General features: G+C 36.8%; 3 protein-coding genes and 1 long non-coding RNA gene across 7 annotated transcripts; 2 read left to right on the top strand and 2 right to left on the bottom strand.

Moving 5' to 3' along the window:
* Nucleotides 1-625: 625 nt before the first annotated feature.
* LOC138184977 (uncharacterized) lies at nucleotides 626-7,255 on the bottom strand. The gene is made up of 5 exons (XM_069123513.1): nucleotides 6,147-7,255; nucleotides 5,483-6,066; nucleotides 4,843-5,382; nucleotides 2,247-4,778; nucleotides 626-2,147 (listed from the first exon to the last, which is right to left on the bottom strand). Exons 1-5 carry the CDS (start codon nucleotides 6,965-6,967, stop codon nucleotides 1,984-1,986), a joined length of 4,641 nt encoding a protein of 1,546 aa, XP_068979614.1. The 5' UTR covers nucleotides 6,968-7,255; the 3' UTR covers nucleotides 626-1,983.
* Nucleotides 7,256-7,996: 741 nt separating this feature from the next.
* bor (ATPase family AAA domain containing bor) lies at nucleotides 7,997-11,374 on the top strand. 2 transcript variants are annotated; one of them, XM_069123180.1, is made up of 4 exons: nucleotides 7,997-8,363; nucleotides 8,781-9,255; nucleotides 9,337-10,360; nucleotides 10,450-11,374. In XM_069123180.1, the coding sequence occupies exons 1-4, from the start codon at nucleotides 8,171-8,173 to the stop codon at nucleotides 10,585-10,587; spliced, it is 1,830 nt and encodes a 609-aa protein (XP_068979281.1). In that variant the 5' UTR covers nucleotides 7,997-8,170; the 3' UTR covers nucleotides 10,588-11,374. The 2 variants fall into 2 exon arrangements, with proteins under 2 accessions (XP_068979281.1, XP_068979282.1); XM_069123181.1 differs by lacking the exon at nucleotides 7,997-8,363 and adding an exon at nucleotides 8,437-8,706.
* A 913-nt stretch (nucleotides 11,375-12,287) lies between these two features.
* On the bottom strand, nucleotides 12,288-15,686 carry Skp2 (S-phase kinase-associated protein 2). 3 transcript variants are annotated; one of them, XM_069123176.1, is made up of 8 exons: nucleotides 15,464-15,686; nucleotides 15,351-15,381; nucleotides 14,494-14,600; nucleotides 14,085-14,399; nucleotides 13,709-14,006; nucleotides 13,117-13,553; nucleotides 12,915-13,042; nucleotides 12,288-12,811 (listed from the first exon to the last, which is right to left on the bottom strand). In XM_069123176.1, the coding sequence occupies exons 1-8, from the start codon at nucleotides 15,649-15,651 to the stop codon at nucleotides 12,465-12,467; spliced, it is 1,851 nt and encodes a 616-aa protein (XP_068979277.1). In that variant the 5' UTR covers nucleotides 15,652-15,686; the 3' UTR covers nucleotides 12,288-12,464. The 3 variants fall into 3 exon arrangements, with proteins under 3 accessions (XP_068979277.1, XP_068979279.1, XP_068979278.1); XM_069123178.1 differs by lacking the exon at nucleotides 15,351-15,381 and having other exon boundaries at nucleotides 15,464-15,683; XM_069123177.1 differs by lacking the exons at nucleotides 14,494-14,600; nucleotides 15,351-15,381 and having other exon boundaries at nucleotides 15,464-15,685.
* Nucleotides 15,687-17,056: 1,370 nt separating this feature from the next.
* On the top strand, nucleotides 17,057-18,747 carry LOC138184843 (uncharacterized). The gene is made up of 2 exons (XR_011174429.1): nucleotides 17,057-17,189; nucleotides 17,285-18,747. It is a non-coding gene; the product is annotated as an uncharacterized LOC138184843 (long non-coding RNA).
* The last annotated feature ends 117 nt before the right edge of the window (nucleotides 18,748-18,864 follow it).

Raw genomic sequence — 18,864 nt, 5'->3', positions numbered from 1 at the left:
CTTCTTTTCGTGTCTCTTCTCCCTTCTTCATTCCTTTCTTCTTCTTTTTTTAATTGCGCTTTCATTCCGAATTTCTGCCCCTCTCTGTCTCCCATCCCCCTCCTGACCCTCCTTCCCTCCGTTAAGTACCAATGAAATTTGATTAGACTTTTTCACCGCTTTGGCTTACCACCAAATCTAAAACGACATTTCCAACGGAATTTGGATTGGCGATACAATTTCGCGTCGGAACGCTCTTAATATTAGCCGCGAATAACATTGCTACTAAATTCTTGTACTAGAATTATTATTCGTTTTTGTAATACAAACATAGAGCAGTTACTGGGATATCGTGACAAGCATTGACGTACCGTTCGTACTTATAATAATTTTAACGACATTACCGGATAGATTTTATGTCACCTTGTTTTGAAACACATATCAGAGGCACAAGATACAGGTCATAGGCATATATCGGCACGTTTTTTAACGAACGAACCTTTTACAGTGAAATTCGACTAACGCTATAAACTACGAAACCGAATCGTAGCGAATACACAATGGAATTATGTAGTTGTATTATTAGTATACATACATATGTACATATAAACAACCAAGGACAAAGGTTGTGAGGGAAAAGCACATCGCAAGTGTAAAATGTATTTCTCCAACACTATTGGTATTCGTATTTCTGACATTTTTCAAAGTTTACAACGTTTCCTTACGGAGATGATATATCTGCCTGAAAATGTAGAAAAAAATAATTACGCATTTCTTACAACATGGCATAGAGAACCGCGCCTGTATGTTCCGTTGCCGCCTCTCTATCACGTTACTTTCACATATCGATTGAGTATTTTGTGCTCCTCGATCATAAGATACAATCGTTCGATTATAAACGTCATGAACGTTTCACTTACTTTTTTATTCGACGTACTTACGCCAATTTGTCGGCGGGCGTTAATACTCTTTATTGCCCTTTTACTTCTTCTTCGCCCATTCTCTTTTACAATTGTTTTACTTTTTCCTCTGTATCGAATACAGAAGACAAAAATGATCTCCGTTTACACACCTATAAGTCTTATTTCTGTATCCGAACTAGCTATCGTATCAAGAAAAAAGGAAAAGGGATAAAAGTATTATGAAAAATAAAAACGAAATAAACTATTGCAATTAACGATCTCATCGCGTTCAAAACAAAAAATATGTTTATCGAAATGTTGGAAATTCGTAAATTGATGGCTTATTTCAAAACACGAAGCGTTTTCGTCGCTCGAATCTTTTTGTTTGCGTAAAAAAATACAAAAGAAAATGTTTAAAAAGAAAAAAAAAAAAAAAAAAAAGAAAGAAAATTTACAATATTTAAATATCGTATGTCCAAAACATTTTAGTGGCCGGATATAGTATAAATGTCACTCGAATAAATATGAAGAACCTTTAACGTTTATGAAAACTCGATTCTTGGTAAGAAGTTAACAGATAAAGAATAATTAGCGTCATCGACGATTCATAAATCGATGAACGTTAAAAGTTAAATATACAATGTTCCGTGAGCAAACACGCTTGTAATAGGTATTCGATTTTCCTTAATAAAACAATCACGCATTTTATTCTTCTATATATCTGTACGTGTGTGTATATATATATATATATATATATATATGTATATACATATATATATGCATGTGCATTACACGTAATGTAACTTAAGCAGACTTTAACACAGTGATAGATAAAGACCCGCTTTAACATTTTCGTATGTACAAGATGGATAAGATTAACAATGGTGAAAACTGTAACGTTAAAATGTCGATTCTATTCTATAATTCTGTTCTCAGTGTAATAGAACTGCATGAATTTGAGGGACATCGTTTTTTGACAAGAATCTACCGAATTACGATGCTAGAATTACAGAATAACGGTATTAAAAAATCAAATGACGCGTTTACATATTTCCACGAAGAATATTCGAAAAGAGCGAGCTAGAGAGATTTACATTCTCCATCATCTCAGTTTTCTGGTCCGTGTATTTCTGGATCTTGAAGCGGTAGAGCCGCTTCCGATACTGAACATACCAGGTGTGGAAGCATTGAATGTCGTTGTGGAATTAGTTGTGCCGAAGTTGATGGATGGAGTTGTTGTTGGAGCGGAGAAATTAAACCCTGTACCTGAATTGTTTAAAATGTATTAATCGAAACGTATAACCGAGGATACGAGAAGATATTAGCGTAATTAAAGTTGTAAGAAAGATAGAGAATAGTTTTCACCTGAATTCGAAGTTGTCGTGCCAAACTGGAAAGGTGCTGAACCGGTAGTATTGTTATTGTTGCCAAAGGCAAACGCGGTAGCGTTCTGTTGCGGTGGTTTTTGGTTTGCACCAAAGGTGAATATTCCAGAGGCGTTGCTTTCGTTTGCATTAGCGTTTCCAAAAGTGGGAGTAGAGGACACGTTGGGAGTCCCAAAGGTGGAAGATTGTGCTCCGAACGGTGATACCTTGTTGCTGTCGCTAAATGCTGGTGGACCGTTTGCTGCGGGTGCAGTTCCCATGCCGAACGTAGGGTTCGACGAGATAGAGACGTTTTGCCCGGCGAACGTGTTATTCGGCACGGAAGAATTGAAATGACTGGTAGTACCGTTCGCGGCTCCAAACACGGGAGCACCACCGGTATTGTCGCGTCTGAATATCGAGCTCATACCAAAGTTTTGCGAGGCAGAAGTTTGCGCTCCTGGATTCTCCTTGTTTTGATTTTGCGAGGCAAAGTCGGGGGTACCGGTAGTTGTAGTACCAAAAACCGGGACGGATGCGTTGCTCACGGGAATGTTGGTAGAACCAAAAGTGGAAGCGGTCGAATTGCTGGAAACATTTGCAGCGCCGAACGTCGATGACGTAGTTGGTGGCGTCGAACCGAATAACGTCGAACCGCTGTTGCTTCCAAACACTCCCGAACTGCTTTTGAAACTCGTACCTGTTGCAGAATTCGCCTGGCCAAAGATGTTGCTGGTCGTAGAAAACATAGATATCGAAGTGGTCAAATTCGTGCTTGAGAACAAGTTACTACTGACGTTGCTTGTTCCGTCGGTGTTTATTCCGGATGTGGATGTACTCGCGCTAGAACCGAACATCGGAATGGAAGTTGTGCTTATTGCTCCCATAGATGATCCACCGGCTATGCTCGAGAAGATCGGCATCGAATTCGTGGATGCGAATCCAGCAGAAGTAGTGGCAACGTTAGAACCAAAAACTGACGTGGTCGTGCTCTTTGGGAGAGTGAAGGTAGCTGTGCTGGCGCTCAAGTTAGAAGACGTACCGAAAACTGGCTGATTAGTCACTGTCGTTGTCCCGAAGATCGATGGAGCGGATGACGAGTTAGTAAATATCGAGCCGGTATTCGGTGCGATCTGGGCCATACTACTATTGATCGTCGACGACGTCGACGTCGACGATGAAGCTCCAAAGCTCGAAGGCAAATTATTGTTCGCAACGGCGAATGGACCTACATTCGAGGTACCGGTAGCTGTATTTGTCGTCATCGATGCTTTACCGAAAGAAAAGCCAGCTTTGCTATTGTTTACGGACGAACTGGACGAAGGATGCGATGCAAAGGTCGAGTCTGTCGATGATCCAAATGTAGGTAAGCTAACTTTTGGATTTGCTTCGAAACCGGTACTAGCTGAGCTTGCATTCGTGACGCTGTTAGCTTGCGTGCCACTATTACCATTATTCGAAGACGTCGCTACGTTAGAAATCATCGATGCCTGTCGAGACGTACTCGTCGAAGCTCCGAACGTTTCGCTATTTACTGACGCATTCCCTGCTGATCCAAATACGAATCCTTCGGACTTGGTGGACGTTGTCGACGGATTATTGGTTTTTGCTCCAAATGTAAACAACGGCGTCGATACGTTCACGTTCGATTTTGTACTCAATGCGTCATTCGAGCCAGTAATATTTGCAATACTTGTGAATGGCATAACGTTTGCTTTCGTGTCGATCGATGTAAATCCCGTATGCTGTTCTTTCTTTTCCGCGACAGTGCTTAAATTTACTGGATTTGTGTGTGGCGATGTGAAGATCATACCGCCTTTCATATTTCCGATCGATACGTTCACACTCGTCGAACAGATTGCTGCAACTTGCGAAACGTTTGTCCTTGGGTTGCTTTGACTCGGCTCGTTTTTAGTGTTTGCTGCAGTCGTACTCATAGAAATTACCGAAGATATTGGCGCAGCGGTGGTAACATTCCCAAAAATGGTAGTTGTTGCGGGAACAGCAAGTAAAGGGGATTTATTATTGGCAGACACGGTATCGAACATGAACGTGGTACGAATCGGCGAAGTACTTGTCGCCGATGTGATCGTAGTTGATTTGTTAGAATCGAAATTTTGTACGTTAAAGCTCATCGAACTTGTCGTAGTTGAGTTCGAAACAACAGGCTGTGATACGATTTCAGATTTCGTAGTCGAAAACGTAACCCCAAGAGTAGAAACGATCGTTTTATCTGCCACGGAAGTTAAAACGTTTTCAATTTTCCTCTCAGACGTATCGGCAAACTGAACGTTCGTATTCGAGGAAGTATTTTTGGCTGGTAAATTAAAAGCCACATGCCTTGGTGACTTTGTATTCGATTCGCTGCTACCAGGACTAGGTGCCACAGCCGATGTGGAAATGGGTGTGGTATTAACGTTCGTAGTGGTGGTTGAAGAATTAAGGGTCGCACAAGTGACAGTACATGCAACAGACTTGACGGCATTTACTTCTTCCGCTTGAATCACCACGTCTGGGTTAATCCGACTGGCAGCTGGAAACAAAAACGAATATTCGTAAATTAAAAATAAACGTACTCGCACGTTGAATTTCCTTACCTTTACCAGATATGGCATCAAACATGCTTTGAAGTCTTGCTTTCATGCTCGTTTGCCTCATGTCTGTAATATCTTCCTTCTTTATCTCTTCTACATCGTCGGTAGTAAACTTTGCTCGTATATTACCCTGCTCTTCGACCAACATCCGTAACTTCTCATTTCTTTCCGGTTCTGCCCTCATAAATAACTTGTGTGTTAACTTGGCTGATTCGATAGACTCGATCGATTCTACGGAAGAATCTTTATCGCTATTCTGCGCATTCAAACGTTTTGTGTGTTCGCAATTTGGTTCATTTTGTATACTTTTACTGTTAAAATCTCCTTTTGTTTTTAAAATTCCCTTCAACGGTGAATGTTCTTGTAGCTTATCGACAGAGTTACACGCAGGTGAATTATTTTTTCTCTCCGTTAACTCGTAGTCAGGATCTTTTGAGCTTGTGCTGTGAACTTGCGCTATCGTTTCAGTACTAGCACTTTGAACACATTCCAAAGATTTAAAATGCTTTTCAAAATCTGGGGTTCCGCTTCGTGAAAAGTCTCCTAAAATAAACAAAACAAATGTAAAACAAGTCCAAGTATTTTATCGTTGCCGTTATCGTTATCATTACAAGATTACAAATTATTTCGTCCTACTACTTACTAGCTTTCCTTTTGACGCCGGAAACAACGTGTTTGCTAGAACTGAGTGAATTTATAATATCGTAACACGACGGTGTTTTAGTACGTTTCGTGGGTCGAACAATTTTATTACTTTGGGGAGAAATATCGTCTTCCGATTTCAAGGATTCTTCTCTGCTCCTTTTCTGCTTCGTTTCATCCTGTACCTCAAATTCCTTACTAGCAACGATATCTCTTCGTTGTTTCTTTACCGGGTCGAAAGTGACATCTTCCCTCGAAGCGTGTCTTTTTAGCGATATCTCCCTTAGAGCTTGGGCGACGCTAGGCGAGGAACAACTATTGTCAGAGTGACGCACATTCGACAAAATATTTTGCTTTGACGGTGGAGAATATCGTATGGTATGAGACGGTGCTACTCTAACTGTCGCCGGCGTCCTTGTTTTCATAGACTTCACATTTATCAATGGAACTGAACTAGCATGGAGATTTACTTTTGGAAATTGCCCTACCCGATATTTGGATTGATGAGCCAATTTGTTGCTTGCTTCAGTAGCATATTTAGTCAATCGAGCCGTAAGTCCTGGAGAGGTTACGTCATTGTATACTCTGCAATTATATTACAAATTTCTGTACTCGCACAGAGCTGCGAATATCTATGATCGATTAAGGTAGTTTAGGCTACTTACTTAGGATCAATGTTGTATCTAGTCGATGCTAAGAGAGGCCCGCTTGCTGTTTGAATAGCTTTTCTTTCTCCTACTTTTGTATCTACTTTAGAAGTTACACTAGAATCCCACGAAGAACCTTCGGCATCAAAATACGTTGAATTTTCTACCTGCATCAGAACATGATTTTGTCCATACAGAGGAGACGGTCTCTTTGATAATACTTGTCCAGAAGGTGACAACTTGAACGTCTGATTTTCTAACTCCTCTTTATTTCGTGACAACATTGGTGTCGAAGTACGTTTTGCAACAAAGGAATCGTGATCGTATGACGAATGTTCGGAATTAGGATAAAAATAAATTTTCGAACTGATATCGTTTGACACATTGGCTTTTTGTAAATTCTTTGGAATTGGGCTAAGCTGCGTGATCGATCCAAAATGGGAAGAACGTTTCTTAGTTGGATAAGGATCGGTACTAAGCTGATAATTCGATCCTCGTCGTCTTTCCATCCTAGAGTAGGGTCGTCTTTCGGTTAGATATCGTTTTCGAAAGCGGCGAATCGCAGCCTCAAAAAATTGTCGGATGTACCGGTATACGTGATCGATGACGGTCCCGAAACTCGTACGAACTTCGAAAGAAATGTGTTTGCAGTAATCCAGTAAAAGGAACGCGTGCGACGACAATAAGCTGTCGTTGATAATTAAAAAATAGCACGCATAAATCGTAAGAAACAATGAAATGGTAAGAATAAAAATCGGTCCCCAAACGTTGTATAGAAACACGCACCCACTCAACACACTTACTAAAATGATCACACTCCGATTTTTTAATTCCCACATATTATTTCAAACAAGTAACCTCTCCATGTTTGAAAAGAGCACATTCACTGAATTACCGGAACCTTGCTGCGTTATACTCGACGACATTATCGACGTAGCAACTACTACGTAGTACATATTAATTATCGTCTTCCGAGTTATTAACATATTTTTTAATTTATTAGAAAAAAATTTCGACTAAAACTTTACATTTTCTTATTAAATCGCCGATCAAATGATGATTTCTGTAAAATATTTTACAACCTCTATTACGATCAACCTTCCGCTATTATAGTACGACGGACATACTATCGCATGGCGGTCAAAAATCCAAGTTCCCGGCGTTGTTTTAACTAAATTGATCCATACACGGAGCACGGAGCGGTATCTTTCCTTTCGAAAATTTAATGTTACATCAGTTTAGTAGTATACATACACACTTCCATTTCAAATTCAAATAACTATAACCTAATAAAAAGAATATCTACTTTATAATTTCCGAATAGAATGTATATGTTTATTTATTTATTAATAATAATGCAATTTTAATTAATTCTAGCTGTACCATTTGATAAGAAAAAAAACCCTGTTATATGTATCTTACATGAAAAACAATTCAGAGCAATAAGCAATGGGCAAATTATTATATTATAATATGCTACATTAGATTATATACGTATTTGGAATAACAATAAGATTGGAATTCGGAATACGTACGCATATATAATATAGATAACATGATATTATTATTTGAAATATATATATGATTATTTTCGAATAACGAGAGTTTCTAGTTTTAAATAAAATTGGAAGAATATATAAATTACTATGAAATATGTTATAGTAGAAAATAGCAAAGATATAAATAATATTCTCAAATATCCAAATTTCTACTTTTGAATTTTTTAACTACTTTTAAATGTCATTTATTTATCTCCTGTACATTATTATACAGATTGTCATATAGAAAGAAATTTATTCAAAATATGTAAACTGATGTAAGGTACATATAATATAATTTGGACTTTCCATTTCCGTCCGTTTCATTGTTCAGTTAAGGTTTTAAGAGGGATAAATAGGTCCACAATCCACTTGTTTCAGTTTTCACGCTGGCAGCGCACGTGGGAATTCCTCGTGATAGTAAAAACAGGAAGGTTAATAGACACGAGTGCTATCAACCTAGTCGGGCAACGGTTATAACAGCATTTTAAAGTACAGCAAACCATGTCGTGGCTTTTTGGGTATCGTAATGCACAACCGCAAGACTTTTCGCAATTTGTACAACCACCGGCATCTGGGGCTGGAGGCGGAGATGATCGTGCACCACCGCCTAGAATTTCTCAAATGGAACCGTATCGATTTGACTCGAGTGCTTTAGAAAGAGCAGCAACAGCTGCCAAGGAGCTCGAAAAATCTTGTATGATCGGTTACTTTCATTTTTTCTTTCGATTAAATATTGTTACGCGAAATTACGTAAGCAAACAACGATTTACTAGGTTAAGGACCTCATGTTCTGTATAACATGATACTCCGATAATAGTCTAATTCCATGATGATGCAATGATTCGTTATCGAATACCGTCTTCAGAAATTGTTTTCATCAATGAAAATAGTTATGAAGCGGTAAACTTTTACGTAACTCGCAATACTTTTATTAATAATTTGTCATTTCTCAATCATTCTATAATTTCTTTCTTTTATTTTTTTTATTTTTCTCATAATTACGTTACATTGATGCGTAAAATAGAGAATTTTGTAATGTAAGTTATTTGAGTTTTTGCATTTTATCTAGCGTATCTTAAGCGAAATTCTTATTCTCTTCTTGTTTTTATAGTGCATGCCAAAGAGGCTTTAGAGCTATCTAAAATGCAAGAAACTACTAAACAAATGGAAAGACAAGCAGAAGTAAAAAAGTATGAAGCTAGTATAGAGCAAATGAAAGCAGAACAAAAACGTATTGACGGAGAGGAAAGAAGAAAAGTCTTGCAAGAAGAAACTAAACAACATCAAATGAGAGCTCAATATCAAGATCAATTAGCGAGAAAGCGATACGATGACCAACTGATACAACAACAGAGAATGAACGATGAAAATTTGAGGAGGCAGGAAGAATCAGTGGCGAAACAAGAAGCAATGAGGAAAGCCACGATAGAACATGAAATGGAATTGAGACACAGAAATGAAATGAAAAAGTTGGAAGCAGAAGTTAAAGCGAAAGCAAAAATAGACAGAGAAAATCAAGATCTGAATATAGAGCAAATTAGGGTGAAAGCGTCCGAAAAACGAGTAACAGTTTTGGAGTCGATAAAGTGAGTAGAAAAACAATTTGGGCGTCGATACGATAGCGGAATTGAACGTATCGAATGATATTTATCGAATATTAATTTCAGAACCGCTGGATCGGTATTAGGCACTGGGCTCACAGCTTTTCTTCAAGACTGGGATAAAGTTATCGCTGCAGCTGGAGGCTTGTCTTTGTTGGCTTTCGGAGTATATACCGCGAAAGGTACAACGGGTGTCGCTGCGCGATATATAGAATCGCGGCTAGGGAAACCGTCTCTCGTTCGAGAAACTTCTAGATTTACAGTATTGGATACGTTACGGCATCCTATCCAAGCGACAAAGAAATTAAAAAATAAGCAGACCGATGCTTTATCCGGTGTTGTTTTAGCACCAAAGCTCGAAGAAAGATTACGCGATATCGCGATAGCTACGAAGAATACGAAACAAAATCGCGGGATGTATAGAAATATATTGATGCATGGCCCTCCTGGGACGGGTAAAACAATGTTCGCAAAGAAGTTAGCGGAACACTCGGGTATGGATTACGCGATTGTGACTGGTGGTGATTTGGCACCATTGGGTCGAGATGGTGTTACTGCTATTCATAAAGTTTTCGACTGGGCAGCAACATCCAGGAAAGGTCTTTTGCTTTTCATCGACGAGGCGGATGCCTTTTTAAGGAAGCGATCGAGTGAGCATATTTCAGAAGATTTGAGAGCGATGTTAAATGCGTTCCTCTACAGAACTGGCGAGCAGAGCAACAAATTCATGTTGATTCTCGCTTCAAACACACCAGAACAATTCGATTGGGCTGTAAACGATAGATTAGATGAAATGGTAGAGTTTCATTTACCAGGTCGGGCAGAACGTGAACGTTTAGTTCGACTTTATTTTGACAAATTCGTTCTTCAACCAGCGATCGAGGGCAATAAAAGATTAAAAGTTGCACAATTTGATTATAACGCGCTTTGTAGTAAAGTGGCCGAAATAACCGAAGGAATGTCTGGAAGGGAACTAGCGAAATTAGGTGTCACCTGGCAAGCAGCAGCTTATGCTTCCGAAGATGGTGTATTAACGGAACAAATGGTTATAGATAAGTGCAATGAGGCTGTTAAGCAACACAAGCAAAAGGTGATAAATAATTACTTTTTACCGTTCTTACTGTTTTATAATATTGAGAAATTATTTATAATATTCGTTTCTATTTGGGATTTGTATAGGTTCAGTGGCAGAGCGAACAAGAAAAGCAAGAGGCGAAATCGATTTACGCCACTGAAAAAGAAATAAAGGTTCAGCCTATAAAATCCAAGACAGCAGTCGAATCATCATCGGACTCTACTTCCATAGCGGCGGCTTAATTAATTACCGTAATTGCACAAAATGTTGTAAGCGATATTTTACTAAGAAATCAATTATTAGTGAATGACAGTGGAGAAGGTGTAAATGATACTGTTACGAGAGGACGGAATTAATACTGACTTTTTGTTTTCTATACAAAATATACGTGTATAAATATTTTAAGGTAGAAGTACATTTGTTGTAAATTCCTAGCTGGATTAAACATTACGTATACTTATATATATACATATATATAAATAAATAAATATATATATATATATTTGTGTGTGCGTGTATTTGTATATAAGAGTGCTTGACTGACAGCGAATATGTTCTCAAACGTACTTCAGTTACAATTTAATGGAGACAGAAGTCTTACAAATCCTAAAAAATTCACACGAATCATTAAAATTCAAATATGTACTTTAATATTTTACTACCAGTTACGTTATTTTTTTCCGTTTATTTCTAAGTTCTAAGTAAGTTTCTTGAGCTTTTCTGTATATTTTCAATTTCGTATTAGCGAATTTATCGGATTAAATAAATAGTAATTGAAAATTCTCAGGAATCCAGATTAGTAGGTTTTAAATTGATAAGAAATTGTGGAAAACAGAATGCAGATTTAATCGATATCATTCAACAGTACTGCTAAAGAGTTCATGTACATGTAATATCCTATCTTATAAGATTCTGTATCTAAATTACAATAATCATAGATATATACACATTAAAATAATTCGATATAAACGTTTAAGGAACGTTCAAGTGTACTCTTATACTTATTAATAAATATTTAATATCTTTTTATTGTTGTTTATTTGAAAAATTAAATTCTTTTAAATTAATTATTTCTTGTTTGAAAAATAAATGTTCTTTATTACCAACATCGATATTATTATAAAAGAAATTACAAGCACTAAAATATAAATTCGATTTGAAAAGAAATATTAATTAACACGTTAACACGAGATGTAGCATCTGTAATAAAATGAATAGCAAAGAAAGAAAGAGTAAGATAGTGCTAAAAATATAAACTTTTACGTATCAAGCGAAAAAAATTATTTTTTTATTAGAAGTATTATTTATTCAAAAAATACCGCTGGTGAAATTAAAATTAAGCTGATATTGTTATATTTAACTTTATATACACATGCAACATTTGCATACCTAACTCTTTCTGTAAATTATATACGCTCCCATCTACGAGTTACTTGACACTTGCATACTTTGAACAAAATTAATGTATTATACATATTCTTGACATAACGTAATTTCAACATTTGATATAAATGCTAACTTTATTTTATAATACAGGTCATAGTATAAAATCATGCATATCTTGATTTAATTGAGTAACTTATAGGTAAACAATAAGTATCAATACAGAAAGTCGTATTTACATTCAAACAATCACTGTGGTCAAAATAAGCAAGTGTCCGGTGGCTTATGGACAGGAGTGCATGTAATTCTTTCGAATTCTATGTAGCATACAATCGTGCTTAGTACATTTACATTTCGCACGCTATATAAATCGAGCTATGCGAATTTTACGAGTTCATTGAAACAAAAGACACGCAAGTCTTCAAATATACATATACTCTCTCAACTAATTTTCTCAGCACACAATTATTTTTGTCCTCTCTACGTAAATACTGACAAAGAAACGAATTTAAAATGTATTTAATTTAGAAGAAAAAAAAGAAAGAATGAAAGATAAAGAGAATGATATACAAAAAGCATATTGTTTTAATTTTATTTCAATAGGATTGTAAAATCAGTCTCTTATTAAGAAGACATTTTGTAAAAAGGCACGCACGTACATTTCAGGTTCCCTTTGGTATTTAGTTGGTCTTTACCACTATTTGTGTACAAAATCAATTAGTTACAATAATTACGTTCAATCCCTAACGCGAAGCCCCCAAATACTTGTTCTTCGGACACCAATGGTTGGTCTTGCAACGGAACTGTATAGGAACTTATTAAGTTGGGTTTCGCCACAGGTAACTTGTAATGATTTCAGTACTGGTTCGGGTATTACACCAAAAACATCCAAATATAACAAAGATGGCATATACGCCAATGTTACGTACGTCGACGGAGGTATACCATAACAACGACTTAGCGACAGATGCTCTAATTTTGACAAATCAAGTAAATTACGGACAGTATTCATTGTAAGCATAGTACAATCGCTCAAATCTAATTCTACCATATCTGGGCAACTTTTCACTAAATCCTTAACATCTGAAACAAGGGGAAAGAAAAAAGATAAATACTGTCATTCGAACTAGCATGACGGATAACCAGATTTAACATAAATTTTCGAAACCACGAAACTTGTACTTACTATCATCTGTAATGGTTTTTCTGCATCCAGCTATATTTAAACGCGTAATGGATGAAGGTAACGATTTACAAAGTAATGCCATAGTATCGGTATCTAAACCACACCAAGCCATATTGACAGCATTGAGACTGAAAATATTAAAATAACACGTTAGAAAACATTTCTCGCTAACCAAGGATACTATTGCAAATAATTTTCTTACTTTGTAAGCTTCATCAAATCCTTGATACATTCAATGTCCATACCCTCGCACATCGTTAAATTTAAAATTTCTAAGTCATTATTATCACTGATAGCTTTGCAACATGATCTATTCACTGTACACTTTTCTAGAGATAATTTTTTAAGGTATTTACACTTAGATAATAACATAGCCAATCCATCTGGAGAAATCACTGCCATCGAAAGGTCAAAGTACTGCAGTTTACTAATATAACCGTCGATAAGAACTTCACTGTTTTCAAGAAATACAGGATCTGCAATTTCTGCTTGTGCAAGTCGAAGTATTTGAACACCTCGTGGCAATATATGACCCAATGTACCTTCGTTCAAGACTTTACTGCCTAAATCCAACCTGCTCCATAACGCTTCATCTCGCGCTATTTGACACCATCGTTTACAGACCAACATGGAACGTACCTAACAAAAAAAAGAAAAAAAGAAAAAAAGAAAAGAAGACAAAAAATAGAAAAAGAAGAAAGGCGAACAGGACATAAAATATTTGATGTTACTCATATTATTACTTTGTCCATTAATTATCTGTGTTATTTATTTCTATTAATTTGTAATCTTACCAGACATTTCTTTGGAAGCCATTTTAATATCATTAAAATCATCTCATCGGATAATTTGTTAAACTTATCTTCACCAAGGATCGAAGGTTTTCTTTTTCTCCTATATAGATAGAACTGTTCAAGACTACTTTCTCTGGTTGAAACATTAAGATTATCTTTAGAAAAAGTTTCTTTCGTATCGATAAAATTATCTATTTCCACCCTAGAGGAATAACCAGATTCGTTTCCAATTGTTGAATATGTTGCAAATTCATCCAGTTCGTACGGATTGGGATCCAATCTTCGAGTAGCTTCCAAACTTTTGAAAAATACGTTAAGAAATGTACGAACATGTAAGCAAACTGATGAAAAGAATTTTTACAGTTAAAATACAAACCTGTCTATACTAGTGGTATCCAAGCTGGAACCTCTATAAATGCACTCTTGACTTTGAGAGTCATTCATATTTTTACATTGTCCATTGTTATCCAAGGTAGTAGGCGAGATTGTTTGTTCCAAAGAATGAGACTTTCTTGTACTTTCACAACTCGATGCTCCATCTTCTAACATACTGACACCCATTTCTTCTAAGATTTCAGGTTCTACAAGACTTGTATCGCTAGAACACGACCATTTTGCACTATGTTTGGAGGTACTGTTCAAACTGTCGTTTAAGTTGTTATTACAGCTGTCATCTAAGCGTAGTTGTTTGCTGTCAAATATATTTGCATATACAAAATTAATTACCAACAAGCTTACATTTGCATAGTACGATCAGATAAAAAAGAGAGTAGAAAAAAGGCAACCTGTTCCACCAGGGTGAAGGAGGTGATCCTTTGGACATAGTAATTTCTAAGTCTTCCTTAAGACTAGTATGTTTTGTCACACAGAAGTGTACAGATTGTGTAGAAACCTACAGATTAGCATATAGGAAAAATTATGTTTGACTTAGATCATAAATAGCTTGATGTTTGTAGGTCAAAGATCACTGTCAAACTGAACATAAACAGAATTTCTAATTACAAATAGATAAAACAAGAAAAACAGGTAATCCATATCGACTAAAATGTACACCAAGTGATTTTTAGTAAACATTTGTATCTAATTAGTATAAATTTGGATCTAATTAGTATAAATAATCATACGAGTAATTGAACATGATTAACATAACTCATAGTTAGTGAAAATCACTAAAGGAAAGCAATTTAAAAGATATGGTGTGGTAAGAATGTTATTAGCATAGCTATTAACTGGATACCTTTAACGAAATGTTTGTGAATTTGATAATTTAGTAATTATACTTATAAATCAAAGAATGCGATCTTCCCACTATCTTACTAAAAAAAAAACTACAAAATCATCGAAACATAGAAGAAATTACGTTGATTCAACTAATTCCCCAATCGACAGTTTATTAATTTTCCGAATGAAGAGAAAAAATAGTTTTTTGTGGTAAAGCAACCAGTCGAAGAACGTAATTGGGAAAAAAAGTGATTTTAATATTTTTCGTTGGTGAATTTGTCATTTATAAACTTGGAGTATCTGGAGTGACAAACAAACCGTGAACGAATCTTGATCTTTTCGATGAAAAGAATGAAAATTTGTTATATCTTGCGAATAGATTTCGTAAGAATTATTCACTGGGAAAGGTTCTTAACCTTACCTGTGGGCGCGAAATATGCACCTGCATCACCCTGAGCAACAGGTAAGAGAGATGTATACGTAAACTGGGCAGTTTTATTTTGAAGGCGGGGAATTGCAGTAAAATGAGATTACCTTTCTAGAGGCGAGGATTCTTTGGAATTTTCGAGACAGTGTTCGTTGAACCTCGTGTGCTCCGCCACGACAGAATTCATTTTTGGCGGAATCCGGACACCGTATCCTTTTTTCAATCGCCACTGGTTCCACGCATGGAAAACAATCGTTAACGACGAATCCCAATTGCTCGAATCACTCGCGACCATTCGATCTATTCCCTTGGTCTCTAATCCGATTGGTTGACGGTTCAATGATCTCGAGACGGCGGGAATTTGAGAGATCGATCGTGCGCGCCAACCGTTCAACATTACATACTTAAACTCTAAACCATCCGATCGGCGCTGCTGTGCTTTTTTCGATTGTTATTGTTTTAAAAGTTTGCGTAAACCGCAATTGCTTCCTTAGAAACTTCAATCCGGCCGATTTCAAGCCGGAAAATTTATTTTCATTTCTACTCACCCTGTTTCCATTTATTACAACTTGTTTCGTTTACGTTTTAATGAATGTACGTGCGTATAGCTTTTAACTAAAAAATCTAATAAATAAACAAAGGAATTTGTCTCTGGCAATATTTACATGCATACGTCACTATTTCGACTCTCTTAATTTTCGATCTTCCGTTTCTCGTTTCGGACGTTTGTCCCGAAATTGACTAAATCGGACGTTTTTCTATGGAAGTCGAATCGAGATTGAAGCGGCTGTAATCCTCGTTCGTGCCACCAGCCGTACCTGAAATCGGAATCATCGATTGATTAAAATAAAATAAAGAGGAACGAAGAAAGAAGAGCCTTGTATCGTTTTCATAAGATTTAAATTACGCATTGCTGCTAAGTAAAACTGGTGGGCGTCTACTACAATTGCCACCATTTTCTTGCTCTTCCGTAGTTTTCTCGAATGTACCAATCGCGTTGAAATTGTTCGCTCTATTTTCGTATTCCTTCGAGTAAAATTTTGGTGTGATCGATTCTCCTGTAATTGTAACACACTGTCTAATCGATATCGTAGTTTTTATAATAATAAATATTAATTTCTTAGTAAATAGATTTTCTTTGTTCCACGCGATAAAAAAGCGATACGTTTTAAAAATCGTATAAACTATACCGTTGATTTTCGATACACGTATGTTCGATTTGCCAATTAATCTATCTTTGGAAAAGCATAATTTAAAAGGTGGTAGTTTTTCTAATTGTTTGCCCACCGCGGATGAGTTGGAACCGTGAGAACTCGTTCGATCCATAGTTGTCCTCCTCGACCTAAGGCGACGACGACAGTTACGTTTATTGAAGATCAGCTGTATCGTGTTAACACCGATGACGATCTATACAATGAAGGAGATGGAGGTGGGGATATATTTGGTCGATACGCCCCGGAGCAATAATACATGTACATTGTAAATGAAAGGAAACAGGAATGGGGGTTGTTTCACCTGACCGCGTCTTGCGTTGCCTGCGTTCACATTCATTTACATACATCGTAATTCATTTTCCTTGAATTCCCACATCAGTCAGTTATTTTCGACTCGAGACACTTCAAGGTCATTGGACATGGGGCGCGGTACACGTTTGGATACGTTTTAACGATAAACAAAATGTAAATCGCTCCATTTAAAGAAACATTCACAAGATCACATCGCGAGATAATCATTCTGACAATCGAATTTCCACCTTGAAATATCATAACATTTTTCCGAAACGTTTTTGTGTATCACGACGAATAAAAGAATATTCAAGCACGGAAGAGTTAGGTGGGCACTCTGTATATCAAAAGCTATGCAATTTCGAAGACGCTGAGAATCGAATTTCCAATTTTCTAATGCAAAATGAACTTCTTCTTTCGCAGTTCAGTTGCATGTACTTCGAATTCAAATTGAGCACACTTTGATCGAAATTAGAGAATGAAACCTCGACTTACAATCGAGTTTCAAATAAATTCCAACGAATTAATCGAGAGAATTGTACCGTGTGTCTTTTGTTCGACGACGATCGTGCCAACAAATCGAGGAAAGTGTTCTTCTAGCGAACAACAACGAGCTATCCTCGTAGACGAAGCTAAAAGGGTATGGTTATTAAACCGAAATGAGAAATATATGTGTATACGTGCTAGTTTATCGATTAAATGCTATTTTATTAGGAAGCTTACAAAGTTTTCATAAGACTTGCTCGCTTTTACACGGAAAAAACAATGTCGTTCGCAACTCGGACAATTCCAAGTTTTGAAAATGTTTCTCTTCCTCTCTTTCTCTCCCTCATTCTTTCTTTCACTACCCTCTCTCGTATCTTGAGTGTTTGAATCGCAGCCAAAATTACTTTGTAAGAGATTGTGTATTTTGGAAACTGTTTCTATTCGTACGATCGAAAAAACCATACATACATATGTATAGAGTTAGCAATAATGCTTCACGCTTACAATATTTTCGTATGGTAAAATGCATTCTCTCCATTCTTACCATCATCGTTATCCGTTTTCTCTTTCTCGGTTGGTTGGTCGGTTTCCGTGCGAAAGAGAACCCTAAAATTTCGCGTCTTTTTTTTCACAGAAAAAAAGGACGAGCATCGTCCACACGGTCAATTTGTTACTTTTGACTCGATATAGCTGATAGGTCATGCAAAAATCGACGAAGGAGAGCAACGACGGGCTTCTTCGCAAATATTCATAAAACGTAAAGGAATCGCAACACGCGCCTTCAGGCTTGCGAATAGCTAAAATAAGAAGCAGATGAGGAAAAAAAGAAAAAGAAAAGGAACTGACGTTCGTTTAAAAAGCATTCGTAATATTCTTTATTCGTCTTTTAAGGACCTTTTTTCTTTTTTCCTCTCTCTCCCCCTCCCCCTCCTCTTTTTATACTGCTCTTTTGTATAATATAAAAAAGAACGTAACAAAAATGCTGCTTCTTCCGGGACATACAACAGCATGCAACACGCTTCTTTCTTCTTTCGTTTAAGATTAGGAACCGTAGTTCGAAGATGCAAGGGCGGTAATGCGAAAGAAGATAGATCTGCCGTGTATTACCAGGAAGAAACGAGTAACGTTGCGCATCTCATGCGTAAACTGTGTTAGCATACCATTGGGATATGTTCGCAATACTCTTTCACCGGTTCTTATAATTTTCGATCGATCGAAGATCGTCATCGTACCGATTATGCGATCTATTAGAAAGTTACGCGTCGTTTAAATTTTAAGCGGGAATCGTTCAACTTCGAGAATGGGGAATATACATGCGATATCTTAGTTTTTTCTTTATTGGAATAGTATACGCTTTAAATCGCTATATATCACGCTGTTCGATGAACGAGTAAACGAAACTACGCTACAGATGCGTTTGCGTATACATCGTCCTAACACAAATACGAAACAATTATAAGACGCGCGAGTTTTTTTCACGATGATCGAAGAAAGACTCATCGGTAGAGTAGCGCAGC

The sequence above is a fragment of the Bombus flavifrons genome, chromosome 11 (assembly GCF_040668555.2).
Source record: "Bombus flavifrons isolate JBK064 chromosome 11, iyBomFlav1_principal, whole genome shotgun sequence".
Lineage (NCBI taxonomy): Eukaryota > Metazoa > Arthropoda > Insecta > Hymenoptera > Apidae > Bombus > Bombus flavifrons.
The sequence above is the reverse complement of the archived record's forward strand: the minus strand, read 5'-3'. Positions and strand labels throughout refer to the sequence as shown.